This window comes from Sebastes fasciatus, chromosome 9 (assembly GCF_043250625.1).
Source record: "Sebastes fasciatus isolate fSebFas1 chromosome 9, fSebFas1.pri, whole genome shotgun sequence".
NCBI lineage: Eukaryota > Metazoa > Chordata > Actinopteri > Perciformes > Sebastidae > Sebastes > Sebastes fasciatus.
Window position 1 is genome coordinate 31,555,736 of NC_133803.1, and position 20,804 is coordinate 31,576,539.

The following is a 20,804-nucleotide window of genomic DNA, read 5'->3' on the forward strand; positions in this document are numbered from 1 at the left end:
TAAAGTACTACATAGTGATGAAACACTGTGGATAGTAAAGAGTAGAGTCAGGTCAGCTCACCCTGGCTCTTGTTGGACGGCTGCATGTTATACGTGTAGTTGCAGCTCTTTTGGGGGAAGGCTTTCTCGCTTGCACCACCTATTATCCCGTTTCCTGGATACTGACACTTCCGGTGATGCTGCAGAGAGCCGAGACACGAAGACACGCCGCCCTGCATCATCCTCCCCATCATCTCTGACGCTGACACAGACAAACACAGGTACAGGTGTTGAACAGGTGACATTACCAGATGTTTTTCACACAGACGGACAGACGGACCGACGGGGAGTTCATACCTGCCAGTGATCCTGTGCTGAGGGAGCGATCCATGGCGGCACAACTGTCACCCCTCATCTTCTTCCATATGAGATCTGACGGCGTACTTTCACCCTGAAACACAATCACACGTCCACAAAAACAGAGTGAATCCCCCGAAACAAGTCAAGGCACAACACTTTGTTTAAAAAGGTTCGAGTTTTAAAGAGTTTTTAAATATTTATTGTTGTGGCTACATGATTAAAAGACAAGACTTACATTTTGTTTTGTAATTATTTTCTTTTTTTTTTCTTTTTTTTTTTATTGTATTATTTTTTTCTTTTATTGTATTTTTTTTAATTATTTGTATTTATATATATACTGTATATATATATATATATATATAAGCTAGAAAAAAACATTATTATTATGTTTATTATTTTTTTATCATAATTTCTTGATTATCATTTTTATTTTACTTATTTTATTTAATTAAAAACATATTTATACATATACATATATGTATATTTATACATATACATATACATATATATATGTATATATATTTATACATACACATATATATATATGTATATATATTTATACATATACATATATATATATATATTTATTTTTTTTCTTTATTATTTTGATTGATGATTATTATTATTAATCATTTATTTAGTTATATATCCCCCCACAAGCACAAAACTTATGTCTGTGTATAAGTGTGTTAAAATGTGAAGGTACCATTATGCAATAAGTTCAGTGTTTGTTACGTTTGCATAAAATTGCAAACAAATTTCAATAAAAATATTTGAATAAAAAATAAAAAACAAGACTGTTGACCTTCCACTTCCTCAACGTTAAACAAGTCTTGGTTTTAATCATTCAGCCATGATAATAAAGTGTGTGCACTTGAAGTCTGTTTCTTGTACTTACAGTTTACCTGTATATATTATAAGTATTATTTTATGATAAATACTGAAGGTTCTTCAGAGAAACTCACCACAGACATCTGAGTGAAGGAGCGCTTGATGCTGTTGGACATGGCCACTCTGGCTGGACTCATGTCTCTGTAGGCCTGTACAAAATCACCAATGGACCTGCACACACACACATTTAAATTTGATGTCATATAATAACTTTCATTTGCAGTTATCATCACAGCATGTAGAAATGTCTGGAGAACGTATGCTAGGTATGAAAGTCTCTCTAGTGCGTTGTTGTTTTTAAGTTCACCTCTGTTTGTGCACGAGGCGCGTCGCGTTCTGCTGGCAGGACGGGCGCTCCTCTCCTGATAGCGCTTCCCTCAGGTAGGTCTTGGTGGCTCCTTGCTGTTGTTGGTAGGTTAACAGGGGGTCCGGGGGCCACTGCAGATTCTGCCTGCCCCCCATGGAGGACAGAGGGGTGCTGGCTGGAGCCTGGTACGGGGGACTCTGCATGTGCCCAAGTATGTAAGACCCAGCCCGGGGGTCCACGGCGCCCTGGCCGGAGCCTCTCTTCTCGCCGGCGGCCCAGGACGCAGCAGGCTGGTGCTGGTAGTGGCCTTGTGGCTGAGGAGGGGAGGACAGCGGCTGGAAGAGGCTGGCGATGTTGCTGAAGCTCTGCTGGGATTTGACCAGGCTGCTGTTGCTGCTCCCCATGGATCCCCCCTCCAGGGGCTCCGACTCTGGGATGATGGGATTCAGCTGGAAGTCCTCGCCATCCATTGGAATGTACGGAGCCAGAGTCTCCAGGTCCAAGTCACTCAAGTCCCTCTGGGAGAGAGAAACATGGCATGGTTTATTAAAAATAAATCAAGACAAATCTCGCCGATGTTAAAATAAGCTTTTCCCAAAAAGGGAAAAAAAGACGAGGAAAGACAAGATTCAGTAAACAAGGCCTCATAAATCAAATGAATGGACTGATAACAGACATAATCATATTCATGAGAGACGCACGTCAGTGTTTTCAGGACTGTTTTTGCCCTCCGTGTCCAGAGCAAGCAGCTTCTCAGTCAGCTCCACCTTCAGGTCACTGTCCACTGAGCTGTAGTAATCACCTGGGCTGCTGGGCTGCTGGGTGAAGGAGGATTGACGGGGGCGAGACACAGAGAGAGAATGGTGTAAAAACAAAGAGAAAGAAAGGAACAAAGAGCAAGAGATGAGTTTTGACAAAGGCCCTATTCACTGCTAGGAGCCTGCTCCTTCCAAATATCCACCCACGTTATTCTCACACACTGTTAGTGACCTTTGACCCCCTAGGCCTCACTGAACACGGAGAGAACAAACTATGAAACAAACACCAGTCGCCCGCTCATTAACTAATTACTCCTTCCAGTCTCGTCCTCACCGTGGAGCAGCTGCTGAGGCTCGGCGTGGCGCTGCCCGGCTGCGGATTCTGCTGCACGGTGAATGCACCGGCCATGTTAGCCATGTCCCTTGGACCTGACGCCGGAGGGGCAGGCATGTGGCTCTCGCTGGCCCAGGACGGAGGTCCCGGAGGGGGCATAGCTGCGGCAGACACCGTGGTGTATCCTGCAGGCTGCTGGGGCTCCTCGAACTGAGGACGATCTGCAAATAAAGAAGCAGAAATTAGATTTATGCATTTCTGCCTCATTGTGCAAATGAGGGGGCTGTAAATGCAACAAAATGTCTAGTAAGTAGCTTTTATAGCATCAAATTAGGGTAAAACTGTTAAAATCAGTGCCTAAACTGTGAGTAATATATTAAACCGCAACCATAGCAACAATGATGATGCTTCATGTACTTCATAAACCAGTTAATTAATATAAACACGGCTATAACTGACTACAAACACAATTTTAAAAAGTGGGATCATTTACAGACAGCCTCTTTTCTTTAGTTTTGGTAAGTTGCCATGGTTTAGGTGTGATGATCCCTTTGTAGAGGGTATTATTGTGAACATAATGACCCAAACATTACAGACCGAAGTCCAGGGTGATGATCGTGTCTCCAGGTGTCGGAGCCAGCTGTGCGAGCTCCTCCGGCTCCTCTTTGAGTTTGGTGAAGAGGGCGTCTCCCGGCTCTCCGGTCACGCCTGCACCTCCAGCGCTGAAGAAGCTGTTCATGTGGTGAGGCTTGAACACGGATTCTGTCTGCTTCAAGGAGAAAATCATCGACTTCTCCTCGATGTCACTGCAGGTTTAGAGAAGGAAGAGCAGAGTTGGTTTTGTGTGCAGAGAGTGGTTGTACTTAGCAGTAAATCTGCTAACATGAAATAACAGTTTTAAGACATCTAATGACACTTTTGGACCATTTTCAACCTGACTATGTATACATATTTTAGCCATAAGTGAAGGATGACGGTGCTCACCTGAGGACGTAGTTTATGCACACGATGCACTGGGGCTGGGAGTTGCGGCTGTTATAGATAACAGTTCCCTGGGTCTCTACCCAGACGTAGCCTCCGTTCTTAGCCAGCATGCGATACTTACCGCTCACTGCCTGACCCTTAGAACACACTGCAGAGACAGAGAGACAGAAAAGTAGGAAAGAGATATGAGTTATGAGCTGATGTGTTTGGTGACTTAAGACAACTCAGGTATGGAACTAGTATTTTGTATCTATGAACTCATAACAAGTTGAATATCAAAGATTGCACACATGTGAAACAATATACTGTATATATGGAAGTTATTTAATAAACACAATTTTACCATTTTTCCTAATTTTTAAAAAATCATGAATTTGACCATTGATAAAAGTTATACTGTTAGATAGTCTCCCAAAGTATGTCGATACCAGATTTTAAGACTTTTGACCAATCACATTAAATGTTGTGGCATTTTTCCTTATCATACTAAATATAGTCTTTAGGCACAAATATTTTTTTTAAATATCCATGTTTGTCGTTTGAATGTCTAATTATTTTAAATATTTATTTTTAAATATCAATGTATTTATTTTGTTATTTAAATCTCTAATTATTTAATTGCTTTTTAAATATCCATGTATTTACTTTTTTATTTAAATGTCTAATATTAATTCTTTTTAATATCCATGTATTCTTTTGATATTTTAATGTCTAATTACTTCATTTTTAAAAATTATTTAATTATTTAATATTAATATATTAATTAAGTTATTTAATATCTAATTTAAAACATTTTTTTTTAAATATCAATATATTTATTTTATTGTTTAAGTGTGTAATTATTTAATTGATTTTTTAATGTAATTCTTTTGTTATTTAAATGTCTAATTGTTTTTTAATATCAATGAATTTATTTTGTTATTTAAATATCTAAATATTGTTTTTGTTAATATCCATGTATTTATTTTATTTAAAGGTATAATTTTTTTTTTTTTTTTGTATTATTTGTTGTATTGTTTAATGCATTTATTCTGCACGAGGCTGTGAAACTTTGGTCAGCAGGAGAAAGTGGGATGTTTGACTTTGAGCTGAGAAGGAGATGTTCTGGCTGCAGTCCAGAGTTCAGCGCTGGCGTGGGAAAGCAGCAGAGTCGTGGTCAGAGAGTGTACACAAGGCCACTGACTCTCTCTCTATGTGTGTGTGTGTGTGTGTGTGTGTGGGACTAAGGGCAATATTACATGTAGCAGAGAAAGCTGTTAGCATGTGCAGATTTACAGGCTGGTCACGTTGGCCGTGAGAGCAGCTCGTCTCTGTGTGTGTGTATGTGTGTGTGTGTGTGTTACAGATAGAGAGCTCTTTATCTCAGCAGATTACAGCCAAATAACGACTGTAGACACCGATGAGTAGAAGAACACCCACATACAAGACCACAAAACACATCATCTGCAGACAATCTGAGTCCCAAAATCGCATTTTCAAGTCAGTTCAAGATACCGACTGTAGAGGCAGAAGCCTTCAGTTTGGTTTCTCTTTTAACCTTTACCACATAGAGCGAGCGGGTAAAGTATGTCAGACTCGCAGCCTTCTTTCCAAAATAAGATGAAAATCCAGAGAGTATTCAGCGTTCACTGTTGCTCAGAATTTAGTGCAAAATAAACATAATATAAAAATAAGATGCAGACTGTTGTTTCAGGGTCCTTAAATTTGAACTGTTGCAGATCCTATTCATCATGCGCCCCACCACCTATGGAGGGGGCACAAACTTGAAAGCACAAATACAGAAAATCAATAAATTATATAAATAAATTTGAATGCGTCTCCTACTCCAACAATCATAACTTAACAGCCTGGATAAGTCACAAAAGCAGGATGAGAAAGGCACAAAAGAGGACGATGAACTACAACAAGCCCATTTTGCTACCGAAAGCCTAGAAAAAGGCAAAGAATCAGAACCAGTCATGATAGAAAATGATGCTGGTCATTGATTATTCGGCCTGTATGTCCGCCGACAGCTGATCAGTCACCTCCAAAATATAAAAGATCCAAGGCCCAGTGAGGAAGAGGAACCACCCCAGGAAAAACAGCAGTAAGAGGAGATGGAGGTTAAATAGAAAAAGGTAATAAGAAATGCTAAAGTGAATAAGAAATAGATGTGATAATAATCATATATAATCAATATATACAAAGCAATGTATGATTTTATCCTGTAATAATGATAAAATCATGAACAGGAATGTTTTATTAATCCTCTCATTGTGTCACGATGAACGGATGAAATGTGTTAAATCAATTAAGTTAAAACTATTAATGATTTTATAAAGAAAAGTAAAGTGCACCGGGGACATGAGAATCATGAAAAATATAAAGTATAATTTATGTTAAAAAAGTGAAGAATAATTTTAGCTCTGTGAGAGCGATGGTGTCGGGCGGAAGAGGGATGTTAGCGGTGGTTTTAAGGAAGTAAATGACGAGTTTTCCTCTGTTTAGAGCTTCTAATGATGTAGTACCGTCAGTGGAGAGGAAAGCCATGACACTTCAGAGGCTTGTTAACAGACACACACACACACACACACACACACACACACACGCACACACACACACACACACATACACACACACACACTCACAGTGCCATTAGAAGGTAATAGAGGCCACCTGGTCCCCTGTCCAGAGTACAAACCTCATCAGGACATCAGTGGCTGAGTTTAATGTAATAAAGACATCTTAATACCACGCCATGCTCTGCACACACACACACACACACACACACACACACACACACACAAACACACGCACACACACACACACACACACACACACACACACACACACACACATACAGAGAGAATCATACACACACACACACACACACACACACACACGAACAGACACAAATGTTTTTTACCACACATAAAAAAAAAAATGAAAAGAATATTTGACAAAGAAATACAGCCTGGTAAACATACGGCAAATGTTATTAGTAAACCAACATAGCCAGGTTTTCAGTAGGAGACTTCTTTTTGAACGAGACGCAAATGAATTCAAACGCTAATTGATGCTAGAGTGAAGATACTGGCATCATATGAAACTAGGAAACCTGATGAATCCATCGGTACCAACCATGTCACACTAGCTTGTCATGAAGGAGGTTAAATAACGCTCCAAACTTACGCTACATTTTGGAGAGGAAAAAACTGGTATGGCCATTTTCAAAGGGGTCCCTTGACCTCTGACCTCAAGATATGTGAATGTAAATGGGTTCTATGGGTACCCACGAGTCTCCCCTTTACAGACATGCCCACTTTATGATAATCACATGCAGTTTGGGGGCAAGTCATAGTCAAGTCAGCACACTGACACACTGACAGCTGTTGTTGCCTGTTGGGCTGCAGTTTGACATGTTATGATTTCAATGCTGAGTATTAAATACTTGACAAATCTCCCTTTAAGGTACATTTTGAACAGATGAAAAATCTAGTCTATTGACAAATACCAAAATGACCCTTTAATCAGGTCCGAATGGGGCTTTAGACAACAACAGTTAGCCAGCACGGAGTCATATTAATTATTATTAAGTGTGTATACATGGGAGTTGTGTGTGAGCTTACAGTTGTGGTGGCTCTTGGTGACGCCGTCTGAGTCCAGGGCGTGGTAGAAGTCGTAGACCGACCGACCCAGCAGATCCTCAGGAGAGTAACCCATCAACTCTGATACCCTGGAACACACACACACACACACACACACACACACACACACACACACACACACACACACACACACACACACACATTTAATACCGCACAAGATTTTATGTTATTAAAGGTGCAGTGTGTAGGATTTAGTGGCATCTAGTGGTTGGAACCAAGTGAAACTTCTCCCGTGTGTCAAGCGCGTCGGAGAACTACGGTGAAAGTCTCTCTCTAGAACCAGAGTTTGGTTTGTCCGTTCTGGGCTACTGTAGAAACATGGCGGAAACATGAAAGGATCCGTCTTGTGTAAAACTCTCGCGACAGTTTGTGTTAATGTATTAACGTTCTGCAGGCATCCTGTATCTCTACAATAGTAGAAAGGTTGAATTGCAGTTCTATGTGACATTTTGACATGCTGAGATTAAGGTTCTAGTGATGTCATGAAATCACGAATCAAGTTCAATGTTAAGGTTCATTTTTATTATCTTAATTTTATCATCATTTCGTGTTGATTTTGGCGGTGCCTGTGGACAAAAGCAGTAGTGTTTCTGAGCACCAGAGTCCCTTTAGAAAACCTCTCATTTTGCAGCAGGGTCTGACAGTCTGCCACGCTCAGTCCTGGTTCTGGTTCTCCCTCCAGCGGGCCCAACAATACGTCCTGGGCCTCCAGCAACGTGGGGTCGGTGAAGCTCTCCACCTCCCGCCAGAGCTCCGACTGCCGGGACGCCAGATCTGGTGTCTCTCCGCGGCGGGCTGGTCGCTGCCGGAGGCCCCGCTGGAGTGAGTTTATAGTGAACCTTCATGATTTCGTCTGTTAACGACGTTAATACAACAGTCTTCTCTCTCCCACGAAAGGCATACGACCCCTCCGAGTCGTTTTCCTCGAGTCGCTCCGATCACAACGAGAACGTGACGTCATTTTTACACAAGACGGATCCTTTCCAGCCAGAACCCCGTGAAGAGGACCCGCTCCCTATGTAGATATAAACGGCTCATTCTAAGCAAACAAAAACACAACCATTCTCATTATCAGGTGATTATACGCTAAAGAAAACACAGTTATTAATATTATATAAGTAGATCCCTCTAAATGTTACACACTGCTCCTTTAATTTGAACCTTTCTGTGATTCTCTTCTATCACGCAGCGCTCACAAGACAGATCCTTTCTCTCTGTCCTGAACTTCAAAAGGCTTCACACCCGATTTGGAAATCGAGCAGAGGGGTGAGTCTTCCAAAGATAAGAGCGGTTCACATTCTGTGTGAGTTTCTGTGTTTCTGTGTTTCTGGGAACGGCTAATCTCTCATCACGAGCTCACGTTGTTAACGAGGGGGTTTCTTTCTGGCATCTAAAAATCCCTTTTTTACCTTTTCATTCCCCTCCAGCTCTCTAACCACCTCAATAATACAGGCTTTTTTTTACAGGATTACAGTAATCTGATTACCAGGTGCATTACGTTACATTAACTTTCTGGAGTGTAGACTTTGTTTAATATTGAGTGGTTTATTCACTGTCAAAGGAGAATCTCTTCCCAACAAACTGCTGTGAGAACATAATGTGAACCAACAACAGGAAATGACCCCTGAACACGAGGTTTAATACGAGACCAGAGAGGGTGAGCTGGGTCGGAGAGGGAGCTCTCCTTCGTCATGCTCAGCCTGAATTAAAGAGGCAGGAATGTGATTTCATTTGATTAAATCTATCAGGAATCAGTGAGCTGTTTGTAAGTGCATGCATCTGTTATGTACAGGGAATCACGGACTTTGATATATTGCTGTCAAACTTTATTAACCTACTTTACACTGGTCTACTGTGAATCTCTTCTCCTCCAGTTTATCTCCAATGACTCACTATTCGTCACTGTTGGCGAGGTAAAGCTGCTGTGGATGGGAGCAGCAGAAAAATGTATTTTAGCCACCTAAAAAACATTTAATATCAGTTTAAGTGTACGCTTTATTTACAATATTCTCACCGCTTTACCTCGCCGTCAGACAGCCCTTTCTGACGGGGAACTGAAGCGGTTATATCGCTGTCTTCAAAGCCACCAGACGCCATTCACAAAACCAGTGACTTTACCTCTCAGAACAGGAGAGTTGCTGGTCTACCGCTGCATCGATCGGTTAGTTAGTTTGTGTTATTGTGTGACTTTCTGATCTGAACTAACGTGGCGTCCACAGCAGTACATTAGCTTAGCTTCCTGCCGGTACTCCTGTCGGCTCCTCCAAACTGGGAGCACGGCGACAACCATCTAACTACTGGGAAGCTACAGAAGTGTATAAAAACATAAAAATGTGTTATATGAACAAGCTTGTTCACTGTATTCTTAACATTTACTTTTAAGTCTAAAGCCAGATGGAGTAGTGTTGATAGTAACATCATAAAGAACCTGGACTTCTCCTGGATGTTCCTCATCCCATTCTCTCTCTCCCTCCACTGAGAGAAGTCTCTTTCCTTTCTCTCTGTCTTTGTCTTTCCTTTGCCCTCCTCGACCCGTCTCACTGCCCGACATGAGCTGAAGAAACTTTCTGACCTTCCCTAATGAGTCTAAGTCCCCGCCGAGCCACCGGCCCGCCTACGATAAACTCATTTGCGTAATTGGAGGGAAGATTTGGGCAGCTATCAAATAGCACCAATAAGGCGAGAAAGAAAATGGGCCTTTGTTTGTAGAGCGGTGTGTGTGCACGTAACACACGCACACACACTGAGTTTTCTCCCAAAGAAACCTTTGTCCTGCATGAGCAGCCTGATAAGATTACAGGTCTGTGAGCATGAGCTTGTGTAACTCCAATCAGTGTGTGTGTATGTGTGTGTGTGTGTGTGTGTGTGTGTGTGTGTGTGTGTGTGTGTGTGTGTGTGTGTATGTGTGTGTGTGTGTGTATTTTTGAGTGTTCGTCATCACCTCCTCGTGCCACTGGGAGGGAAATATTTGGGTGAAAATGAACCGCTTCTTTGGTTTCAAGATGGCCGCTGTGCATGTAACAGCGTTTTTTATATTATTTATTTATTCTCAACGCACATTAATCAACATCACTGTAAATGTGCCCGTTAAAAATCGACAGGCTGCCGATGCTTTCGGAGGGTCGAATGTGTTGCATTTTTTTTTTTTGTAAAGCACTTTGAGCTACATCTCTTGTATGAAAAGTGCTCTATAAATAAAGATATTATTATTATTGCTATTAAACTGACCATACTCATTAAAGGAAACACTTTATAAAAAGAAAGTTTTGATTAACTCAAAAAAACAAAACAAAATGCTTTTCGTATCGTAATTTCATCAGTTGAGATGATTTTTCTCCTCATTATTTGAAGATAATCCAGCTCACTGGCTTCATGATGAAGCATCACTGATATAAGATTATAACTTTGCTCTATTCCTCCTTATAAATGTAATTTTTTTCTGTTTCTCTTCCTACAGTTCGAGCCAGCCTCCAGCTGTGCATGTTTCTGTGTACCTGTCGTCGCAGTAGGTGAACTTCATGTCCATGCTGTGTCTGCTCAGGAAGGTCCTGCTGTCCAGCGGCGTGTCGATGTTGGACGGGTGCGCGATTGGTTCGCACATCAGGACGGCGCAGGTGAGCGGAGGCTCTTTGAAGCCGCAGAGCACACGAGGAGGACAGCTGCTGTACGTCTTCAGGGTTCCGGTGCAATGTAGCACCTGGAGGGAGCAGAGGGGGACACGTGGACATTACACAGTGTGGCGATGACGCTGGAGGTCACAGGACGGGTGGCGTCCCTCATGATCTGTGTTGTTAACAGCTGATGTTGACCTAGCTTCACAGTCTTAATTGTAAAGGCTTTTTTTGTCCAATATGGAAATAATAAATCAGTCTGACAAGGAAAAAATACTTTTGGGCTAAAATTATATTCACACAATCAACCTGTAACAAATTGTATAGTTTATTGAACAGCCCATGTCTGTATAGGAATGTAAAGGATGTACGGATGTTGCAGATGTGCATGCAGCTGCAGCAGCTCTCTCTCACCTTCCAGCTGGCTGACTTGAGGTTGACGGTGCGTCCTCTGTTGGTCACCGTGCATTTCATCCTCATGAAGAAATCTCGCTCAGTACTCAGCTCTTTGCCTTTTTTGCCGAAGCCGCTGCCTGAAACACAAAGTACAGATGTTTTATAGGTACAGATGTGTTACAGGTATAGATGTGTTATAAGAACAGATGTTTTTTAGGTATATATGTATTATAGGTACAGATGTGTTACAGGTGTAAATGTGTTATAGGTATAAATGCGTTAAAGGTATAAATGTGTTATAAGAACAGATGTGTTATAGGTATAAATGTGTTATAGGTACAAATGTGTTATAGGTACAGATTAACCTGTAAAATTAAAAACAGAAACAGAAAACAGAAAATTAAACAGAAGAGTAAATGAATAAGGGAAAATTACAAAGACAAATAAATAAAGAAGCAAATCAAAACAGAAATATCAATTTATGTCACATTTTATCAATTAATTAATGGCCACATTTATTTTAAATATTATTTTTGCTACATTTATTGACATATTTATTTATCAAGTAATTTATTTAATTATCCATTTATTTTTTACTTTGGCAGGTTCTGTCCTCCATACATACTTCCTGCTCGTAGCTTTAAATATTTGTATTTCTAATTATATTCTATTTCCTTATTTTAGTGGCGACATTAACGTAATCCCTTATCTGTCTTCCCGTTATGTGACTGAGGAAAACGGTCAAGGTTTAAACTCGCTGACACACAGGACGTGAATGTGGGCCAAGCTGTTACATCACGAGGTCAGAGTTCAGCCTCGGAGCGAGGTGCTGAAGTGTGTCCTTTGTCAATCTCCACACTCACAAGTTTATCTTTATGTAGTTACACTTCAACAACAACAACTCCTCAGTCCTCTCTGAAGAAAAGAGGGTGTGTGTGGGACCATAAAATATACAGTATTGTTCCACTTGTGTGTCTTGTGGCCACAGCTGATAAGAGCTATCAACCACAGCTTAGTGAGTGTGATTGTGACTGTATTATTTTCTTATATAAACATCAGTCACTTACACACTGATTCATTTATCAATTTGTCTTGTGTACTTCTGGACCTCCTTACTCACTTTTCTTTGCTTTATATCCTGTCACTTTATACTACTGTAACACATCATGTTCACACTATCTGCAGCAGATAAAGCCCAGCTCCTCTCTCTTTCTCTCACAGCTCTTATCGTCGTCTTTCCCTCGTCTCTGCTTTCTCTACTTTATCTCTCTGTAGGTTCCTCTCCATACGCTCTCTGACCTTCTGTTCTAGTGTTCGCTCATGAGATAATATTACATAACACCATGCATGTGTGGTTGTTGCCTTGTTTTCCTTTGATTCATTTCTGTCCAACAAACAGAATCGAGGGAACTGAATGAACAATAACTGATATTGATCTTTTTCTCTGCTGCTCCCGTCCACAGTCGCTTTACCTCATCGTCAGACAGCTCTTTTAAAGGTAAAATGACTGTTTTTGTGAATGGAGTCTGGTGGCTTTGAAGACTGCGATATAACGGCTTCAGTTCCCCATCAGAGAGGGCTGAGGTAAAGCGGTGAAAATATACTAAATATTAGATTAGATTATTTTATTGTGGTAGCCTACATCACTGCTTTCTGCTAACGGCTGAGTGAACGTTTAGAAAAGAACTCAGATGGACCAACCTTATCCTAAATCTCTATAAAGATTAAGACAGATTTAGTTTTTGTATAAAGAGGAGGTGTGAACATGGAATAAGAAAATCAGAATGACAGTGAGATTAGTTTTGTTGTAATGAGGTAAAAACCAGAATGAGGATAGCAGGTGTGTGTGTGTGTGTGTGTGTGTGTGTGTGTGTGTGTGTGTGTGTGTGTGTGTGTGTGTGTGTCTGTGTGTGTGTGTGTGTGTGTGTGTGTGTGTCAGGATGTGTGCTGACCGGACGTCTTCAGGCTGAGATTTTCTCTGATCTCCTCGTGGTCACATGGGTGGGTGAAGTCAAAGATGCTGTGACCAGTCAGGTCCACCTGGAAGACAACAACAACTTCCTGAAATGTGACATGAACAAGCATAATATCATAACATTCTCTAGTTGGTCTTCTCTAAGCTGTTTTAGTAGCTGGTCTCTGATATGTTTTCATTTCTGGCAGCAGCAGCACCGGCGCTGTGTTTGGTATAAACAGAAGAAGAAGAGCTGGGTTGAGTGATGATGACAGCCAACAGAATCGAACATTCTCGAAACTCAAATGGCTTCAACACAAACAGAAACTCATCCCCACAGACGCTAAAGAAAATCTACAAAAGAGGGATCCATTTTACAGTAAACTTTCTCTTTTCAAGCTGCTGCCGGAGAATAAAAGCAGGCCGAGTGTGTTCAGAGTTGAAGCTGCTGGTATGAGAGCTATTTCACACCAACACAACAAACTCGTCTGACCCTAACCATCATCGCCGTCTCTCTCTCTGTCTGGGTTTGAATTAGGGCTGTAAAAGGATTAAAACATTTAATCACATGATTGTCCACAGTTAATCTTGGGTAGTCGTGATTAATCGCACTCTTCGTATTCTTTGTTTTGGCCTTTTGTCCACACGCAAACAGCGTTTTAGTGTTGAGATGTAGACAGTGAAAACGGGAGTTTTCGGTTTGTAAAGTCCGTTATCTCCTTTGTGAGGCGTCACTAATGAGGCGACATGTCGTGCAACGGCGGTATAAATACATCCATGAACTGTGAACATGGCCAAATAACCGGTACCAGGACTTTTTTACATGCTTACACGCATAAATGTTCAGTTACTCTTCCACTATACTGAGGAAAACAGGCGTCAGAAGTCAGATTGTCACTGCTACGTATCCAATACAACGCTTCCACGACACAGACCCCGTCAATGGTTAAGCTAAGCTAAGCAGCTTCTGTGTGGACACAATGATCAATGGTGGACATGGACACAATGCAAGGGAGGGCACCAGCTAATATTTGGCACCCCACCGGTCCGGGCCGGCTCTGAGTGTTCATCACTTTTACTGGAAGGTGTTGCAGATTAAAACGAACACCTGTCTGCACGCATCTGTTCTGTTCTTATCCTTGTTGTGTATGTAACCCTCTGGGAAAACCAGTTGTTTCTAAAACATTTAGAGATATTTCCTTTTATTTAATAAATAACCACATTCCTTATTTTATGCTCTGAGCTAGCATAGCCGCATGCTTTTGCCACTGAGTTGTATTCCAAAATTATATTTTGTATTTCTTTGGTGATAGAGGCAGAAAGAAATAAGTATGTGTAATATGTGTGTGTTATTTACATTGTGTGGACAGAGAGGGATTATTTAGCTGAATTTCATGGGTTATGAGATTAGCTTGATTCTGTTCATCCCTGTGCTGCTTGTGTGCATCAACGCAAGGTGTCAGTGTTGTGACAGGGAAAGTATTCACATTGCCTTACTCACAATATTCACATATAGTGAGTATTTAATGTTTAAACTGTAGGTTGTTTGCATAATAATCTACAACTCAAATGGGTTCACAATTATTAAATAGTCATTTAATAGTGTTTACACTTTACTATTGAGTGGTTTATAATAATAGTGAGGTTGACATATTTCATATGTTAATATTATGATGCAAGTTAATATTGTGATACAACAGTTATCCTACATTCATGGGTTAAGCATTGAAAAGTTGTATTATATGTTGATATTGATAAAATTAAACTGTACAGTTAAGAGCTTGGATAGATTTGCATATATTGCTATATAAGCCGTGTTATTTTACACAGGCTAGGTTTTCTGGATACCCTTGAACTCCGGATTTGGATTGGAATCTCTCCCTGACGAGGGGGATGGCGAGCTACCCGTGCTGAGCACCTGGATTGAGGAGCGCTTTCAACTTTCATCTGCCTTGCTGTCAGTGTGGTAGGACTGTGAGGAAGGACCTCAAAAGACAATTGGATTTCAACATTTTATTTTGGGGATTACTTTTATTTTTTAGGGTGCACCCAGTTCAATAGACACGTCAAACTGAACAAAACTGAATGCCGGCAGTAATTGTGAATTTATTCTGTGTCAATACAATCATTTTCCTTTAAACTTAATTCTGTGTTCTGCTTACTCATTGTGGTGTCCGATTCCTGTTCATTATTCCTCTCTACGAATCTAGGTTATACTAGTCCAGTGTATACTTATTCATCAGGTGGGTTACATGTACCTGTGTGAGCCCCATGAATTTGTTGATGTTCTCGGACAGGAATATCATGTCGCCGTCGGACGTTACCACGGTGACGAAGCCCTCCAGAGACTTCAGGTACAGGCTGTCCATCTGTCCGTCCTCATCGCCGTCAACGCCGCCGCTGCAGCCTGGAGGGAGAGACAGAAAAAACAAGCTGGGTCAACCTCACAACTGGTTTCTCTCATTCCACGCTGATTATAAATGTGTGTGTGTGTGTGTGTGTGTGTTCTTGTGTGCACACATCAGGCTTGTTTTTCTTCTTGCAGCTTTGACTCGAGGCCAAAACAAACCAGTGCAGCTTCTTCCTGCGTCTCGGGCCGCTCCCGATCCCTGACCCTGACGGATTACACCCAGAACTACGCTCATAACAGCTGCCCGCGACGTTTAGATCACAACTCACACATCATGCAATTATGCTCAAATATGAATAGAAACGTTTATACACAAAGACGCTGGTGTGTCTGACGATGTCTCGTTGCAGAGCTGATTAAGAGTGTGTGTGTGTGTGTGTGGACGGTGGCTTCGCGCTGAACAAAGCCCAGTAGCTGATGCGGGGCTGGGGGCGTGGGGGGGGTGGGGGGGGGGGGTGGAGGTGCTTGCAATTCCTCCAGTGTGCTTCCCTGAGATAAGAGAGGCCAGTTCTCAGGCCTGGGGCTCGATTCTGGAGCCGGGCCCAGATAGCGTTAACCCCCGGGGGAGCCGGGGGAGTCTCTCAGGGTCCAGTCCAGCAGAGACCAGCAGCACCTTTGGCCTAAATACTTAGCTGTGAAATTACCAGGCATTTGAACCGAGTTGCACTTTTTCTTCTGCTCTCTGTTGTTCTTCGGTTGCATAACCGCCCCCTCGTTTCAAAATAAAAGCGTGCAGAAAAGAGAGTGTGATGGATGGACGGCTGCTGCTCAGATCATCACTTCCTGTCTATTTTTTGATTTTTGTTTAGGACAGCGGGTTCACAGCAGCATGTGACTTCACTGATGCATGATGGGATTTATGTTTTCTTTGCCTTTTATTCTGCTCTCATAACATAACTGACTCAAACAGAGGACTTGAAAAGACACACTTGAGGGTGTAGAACTCGTAACAACACTGTCATCTTCTGTACTACACTTATCTAAAGGGTGGGTCCATTATTTTATTTTTTTAGGTTTTTATATCATCCAGTGGTGTTCCTGATGGATTCAAATCCAAAGTATGTTTTAGCGTCAAAATGTTATTTTCCCTTCAAGTCCTTCTAAAAACCTTTCCCCACATGGTGACCTGACATAGGTTTCTGCATGAAGACGTTGCTCCATGTACAATATCTAAACATCCTTATAGTCAATGTATTAACGTTACATACAGTATCTCATCTCCACTTTGGAGAAGCAGACAGGAAAACTTAACAATGAGCTAAAGGAAAGGTTTAAAAAACAGTGTCAACTTGGGAATAACTGATATACTTCATATTAAATATTGCAACCAAGGTCATTAACTATCAATATTGCAAATAAATCCCTATAATTGAGAACAGAGAAACATCAGTGTTCCTATGGAGGACGGAACCTGATAAAATAAGAAATAAATGAATAAATAAATAAATGACTCGATAAATAAATAATTAAATGTCAATAAATGTAGCAAAATAATATTAAAAATAAATGTAGCCATAAATGAATTGATAAAATGTGACATAAATTGATGTTTCTGTTTTAATTTGCTTCTTTATGTACGTATCTATCTTTGTATTAATCCCCTTATTTATTTATTTACTCTTTTGTTTAATATTTCCTTTTATTTATGTATGTATTTATTTTTATTAATTCTTAAATTCATGTATTTATTTATTCATTAATTTTTTTTTATCTATTTTTGCATTTATTTTATATTAATTTTTTTATTTATTTCATGTGTTTATTTATTTATGTATTTACGCATTTATTTATTTATTTATAAATAAATAAATATGTAAATACCTAAATAAATAACTAATTTTTGCTACGTTTAATTAAATATTTATTTATTTATTGAGTCATTTATTTATTTATTCATTTATTTTAGATTTTGGCAGGCTCTGTCCTCCACATGTTCCCAGTCAGTGTTTGAGTAATCTTAATCAGGACCTCCCATCAGAAAGGTGTTCCCTACAGCAGCTTCTATGTGTTGTTGGGTTTATATACTGTACAGTGTGTGTGTGTGTGTAGGAGAGTGGAGGGTTGATGTTCGGCGCCGAGGCAGCGGGTGTTATGGCTAGCAGCGGTGATGCCGGCATCAGCTGAACGATGGGCAGAGCTCCGTTTCCTCTTTAATCTGTCCCTCCATCACGGAGCAATCAGACCGGCCTGATAACGGCGATATCTGCTGCTGCATCTCACCCTCCTCCCCCGTCCTCCCCAGTCCTCCCCTCCTCTCTCACCCACTGCTTTCCCTTTAGTCCTCCTCCTTATGGAGGCACTCTCCCTCTCACAAACATGTCTTCCCCACCTCCACCTCCTGTCTGATAACTGGGAGATTTCCAGGAATATTCTCCTTTTTAATGCTGAATTTAGAGCACTTCACCCAAATTATAAAAACAAGTTTACTGTTCACAGCCAGGTGTGTGCATTATTCTGAGGAACAGGTGACGCTGATGTTTTTAAATGTTTTGAGCATCACAAAGTTTCATTCCCCTTCATTCTGTCAGCGTGGCAGCTGAAGTATCAGATGCAGATATCGCTAAATCTTAGAACATGAAACTGAAACTATATCTGCATAACTAGATACCACCGGGACGATGCATGAAAACAGGTTCTGTTTTTTATGTTTTCCGAGGGGTAATTTGGGGGCACTGCCGTGTATGTGTGGAAAAATTAAAATGTTCTTCTTATTTATGATCACAAAAACAGATAAATTAATTAATCACATATTTTTTATCGGTTCAAAAATGTAGATTTGTCAAGAATGTAATACTCTTATTAACTTTGACAGCTCTCTGTATATATATATATATATATATATATACATACATACATATACTGTATATATACACACACACACATACAAACATACACATACAGTATATGTATATATACATAGTTTGTCTTATTATTATTATATTGTATCATTGTATAATGTACTTTATATTGCCTGATCAGGAGATCCCATATCTAATACAGTGACTTATGAAAATAAATTAATAATAAAAAAAAAAATAAAAAAAATAAAAAAATAATAATAATAATACATTTTAACTCTTCGCATCTGTAATTTTTATTTGAATTTTTTTTTAATTGTATTTGAATTTTTTGTAACTTTTGCTCTAACTTTTTTTCCACCTTTAATTATTTTATTTTGTCAACTTTTAACTGTAAAGCTCTTTGAGCTGCACCCACTGCATTAAAGGTGCTTTATAAATAAAGATTGATTTATTTATTTTCTGATTGATGACAGGAAGTAGCGGTCACCGTTGTTTAAGGAAGCATTGGTCGTACAGTTCCCAGCCAAACAAAGCACAGCAGTTTATAAAAAGACAATAAGAAAAGATTTACAGAGAAGGCTTAAGCTCTGGTATTAATCAAATCACTTTCCTGTTCCAGCTTGTTATTACAGCGGCTTGTTCAATTGTTTTGATTTCCAATAATATAGAGTATTAAATACTTGACATATCTTTATACCTTTAAGGTACATTTTGAATAGATAAAAAATGTGCCATTAATTTGCAATTAATCTGATTTACAGCCATAGTATTTATAAAAAATCTCATTCTGTAAATATTTAGCAAAAGCACCAATAGTCAACCCTACAATATCGTCTCAATATCGATATCGAGGTATCTGATCAAAATATTGTGATATTTGATTTTCTCCATATCACCCATCCCTAAAAAGCAGGTATGCAACTATGAAACTATTGTTCTCTATGATGATGCAGTCAAAAAAAGGCAGAAATATTATATCTAAATGCAGGTTTAACTTTGCTAACTGAGAAAAACAAAAGAATAGATTTGACTTCTAATGAACTGAGAGGAAGTTTAATGGTGTTCAAAGCTTCTTCTTCTCTGAAGTCTGTAAAACTGAATGTTAGAAAAGATAAATAGTTTTTATAAAGTTGACCTCTGACGCTGCGACAGTTGTTTTATTCTCTCTGATTTCCTTCAGAAGGATCTCCTGAACAATAGGTCTGTTTCTTCGTCGAGATTCCTCAGCTGCTAATTTTAGATAAGACCAGAAGAAACTTAAAGAAAGGCGCCGACAAATACCTTCCACACACACACTTGACAGTGTTGGCGTTGTTGGTAACGTGTGTGTGTGTGCAGTGTTCGTACCTGTGGTTACCACCTTGCGCGTGCGCAGGAAGCTGATGGCCAGCCTCATGATGGAGGCCTTGTCCAGGTGGGAGCTGACGCTGTGCGGTAGAGGCAGCTGGTTGGCCAGCTCGTAGAACACCTCCGTCTCTTTGCTGCGCCGGCAGCGAGCGGCGTCCCGAGACTTCTCCTTACGGCGCTCCGAGCTGCTCCTGAACAGGAAACACGAGACAGGATGACGGTCACACCTTCAGGTTGATTCATGACACTGAGACCGACACTGTTGATGCTTATTATTATTATTTATTTATCATGAATCTTCATGTGATTCAACAAGTGTGACTGCTGTCACTCACGAGTTAAAACGAAATGAGTTTTTCAGAATAAATAAAGGGAACTGTTTGACGGTAATTATGGTGCACTTTAACATGTTATAGTTTAGTTTATTTCTTTTCAATTTATGAAAACGAATAAAAAATAATACCCAATTCCAAACTCAAACCTAGCTTTTCAATCAGGCTTTAAATTGAGCTTTATTTATGTATTCATTTATTTATCAGGCTAATTATTCATTGTAATTTACCTTTTTAGTCTGGCTTTTGACTGAGCTTTATTTATTTATGTACGTGTATATACAGTATATATATATATAAATAAATAAAGAACGCACAGGCACAATGTAGACATTAGAACATTATAAAAAAGATGATCAATCTAGCAGCAGCAGTGAAACACAAAATGAGAAACATAAATTGGTGCTTCAGCTTGTTTTTAGTTGAAGCCTTTTACTTCAGTCTCAGTAAAAGGTAAAAACACGTTGTGTTGTGCCCAAAAGAATAATAACTTTAACTCTCATATTATTAATATAACTCCCTTTTCTATAATAACACTGAGACATACTGTATAACTGCTTTGTAAATCAGTTTCCCTTCCCTCTAATACATTTTAATCAGCAGCAAAACTACTGTTTTCAAAATGAAAATAATAATATTTAAAGCTATAATCCAGGTGACTAATGGCTCTGCTGTGTTTGTTTATTCAGCTTG

General features: G+C 39.9%; 1 protein-coding gene and 1 long non-coding RNA gene across 2 annotated transcripts in view; both read right to left on the minus strand.

The window, feature by feature from the left end:
* The window catches only part of epas1b (endothelial PAS domain protein 1b), a 49,556-nt gene that overhangs the window by 7,021 nt on the left and 21,731 nt on the right, over window positions 1–20,804 (minus strand). The window contains exons 2-15 of the mRNA XM_074647308.1: window positions 19,780–19,970; window positions 15,480–15,628; window positions 13,220–13,307; window positions 11,286–11,404; window positions 10,755–10,957; window positions 7,222–7,328; window positions 3,614–3,761; window positions 3,227–3,435; window positions 2,630–2,850; window positions 2,239–2,352; window positions 1,538–2,055; window positions 1,305–1,401; window positions 337–430; window positions 62–241 (exon numbers count right to left, since the gene is read on the minus strand). Of these exons, the coding sequence (XP_074503409.1) occupies window positions 62–241; window positions 337–430; window positions 1,305–1,401; window positions 1,538–2,055; window positions 2,239–2,352; window positions 2,630–2,850; window positions 3,227–3,435; window positions 3,614–3,761; window positions 7,222–7,328; window positions 10,755–10,957; window positions 11,286–11,404; window positions 13,220–13,307; window positions 15,480–15,628; window positions 19,780–19,970 (2,438 nt within the window). The remainder of the gene's footprint in view (window positions 1–61; window positions 242–336; window positions 431–1,304; window positions 1,402–1,537; window positions 2,056–2,238; window positions 2,353–2,629; window positions 2,851–3,226; window positions 3,436–3,613; window positions 3,762–7,221; window positions 7,329–10,754; window positions 10,958–11,285; window positions 11,405–13,219; window positions 13,308–15,479; window positions 15,629–19,779; window positions 19,971–20,804) is intronic.
* Window positions 4,517–7,215, minus strand: LOC141774558 (uncharacterized). The gene is made up of 2 exons (XR_012595373.1): window positions 6,406–7,215; window positions 4,517–6,355 (listed from the first exon to the last, which is right to left on the minus strand). It is a non-coding gene; the product is annotated as an uncharacterized LOC141774558 (long non-coding RNA).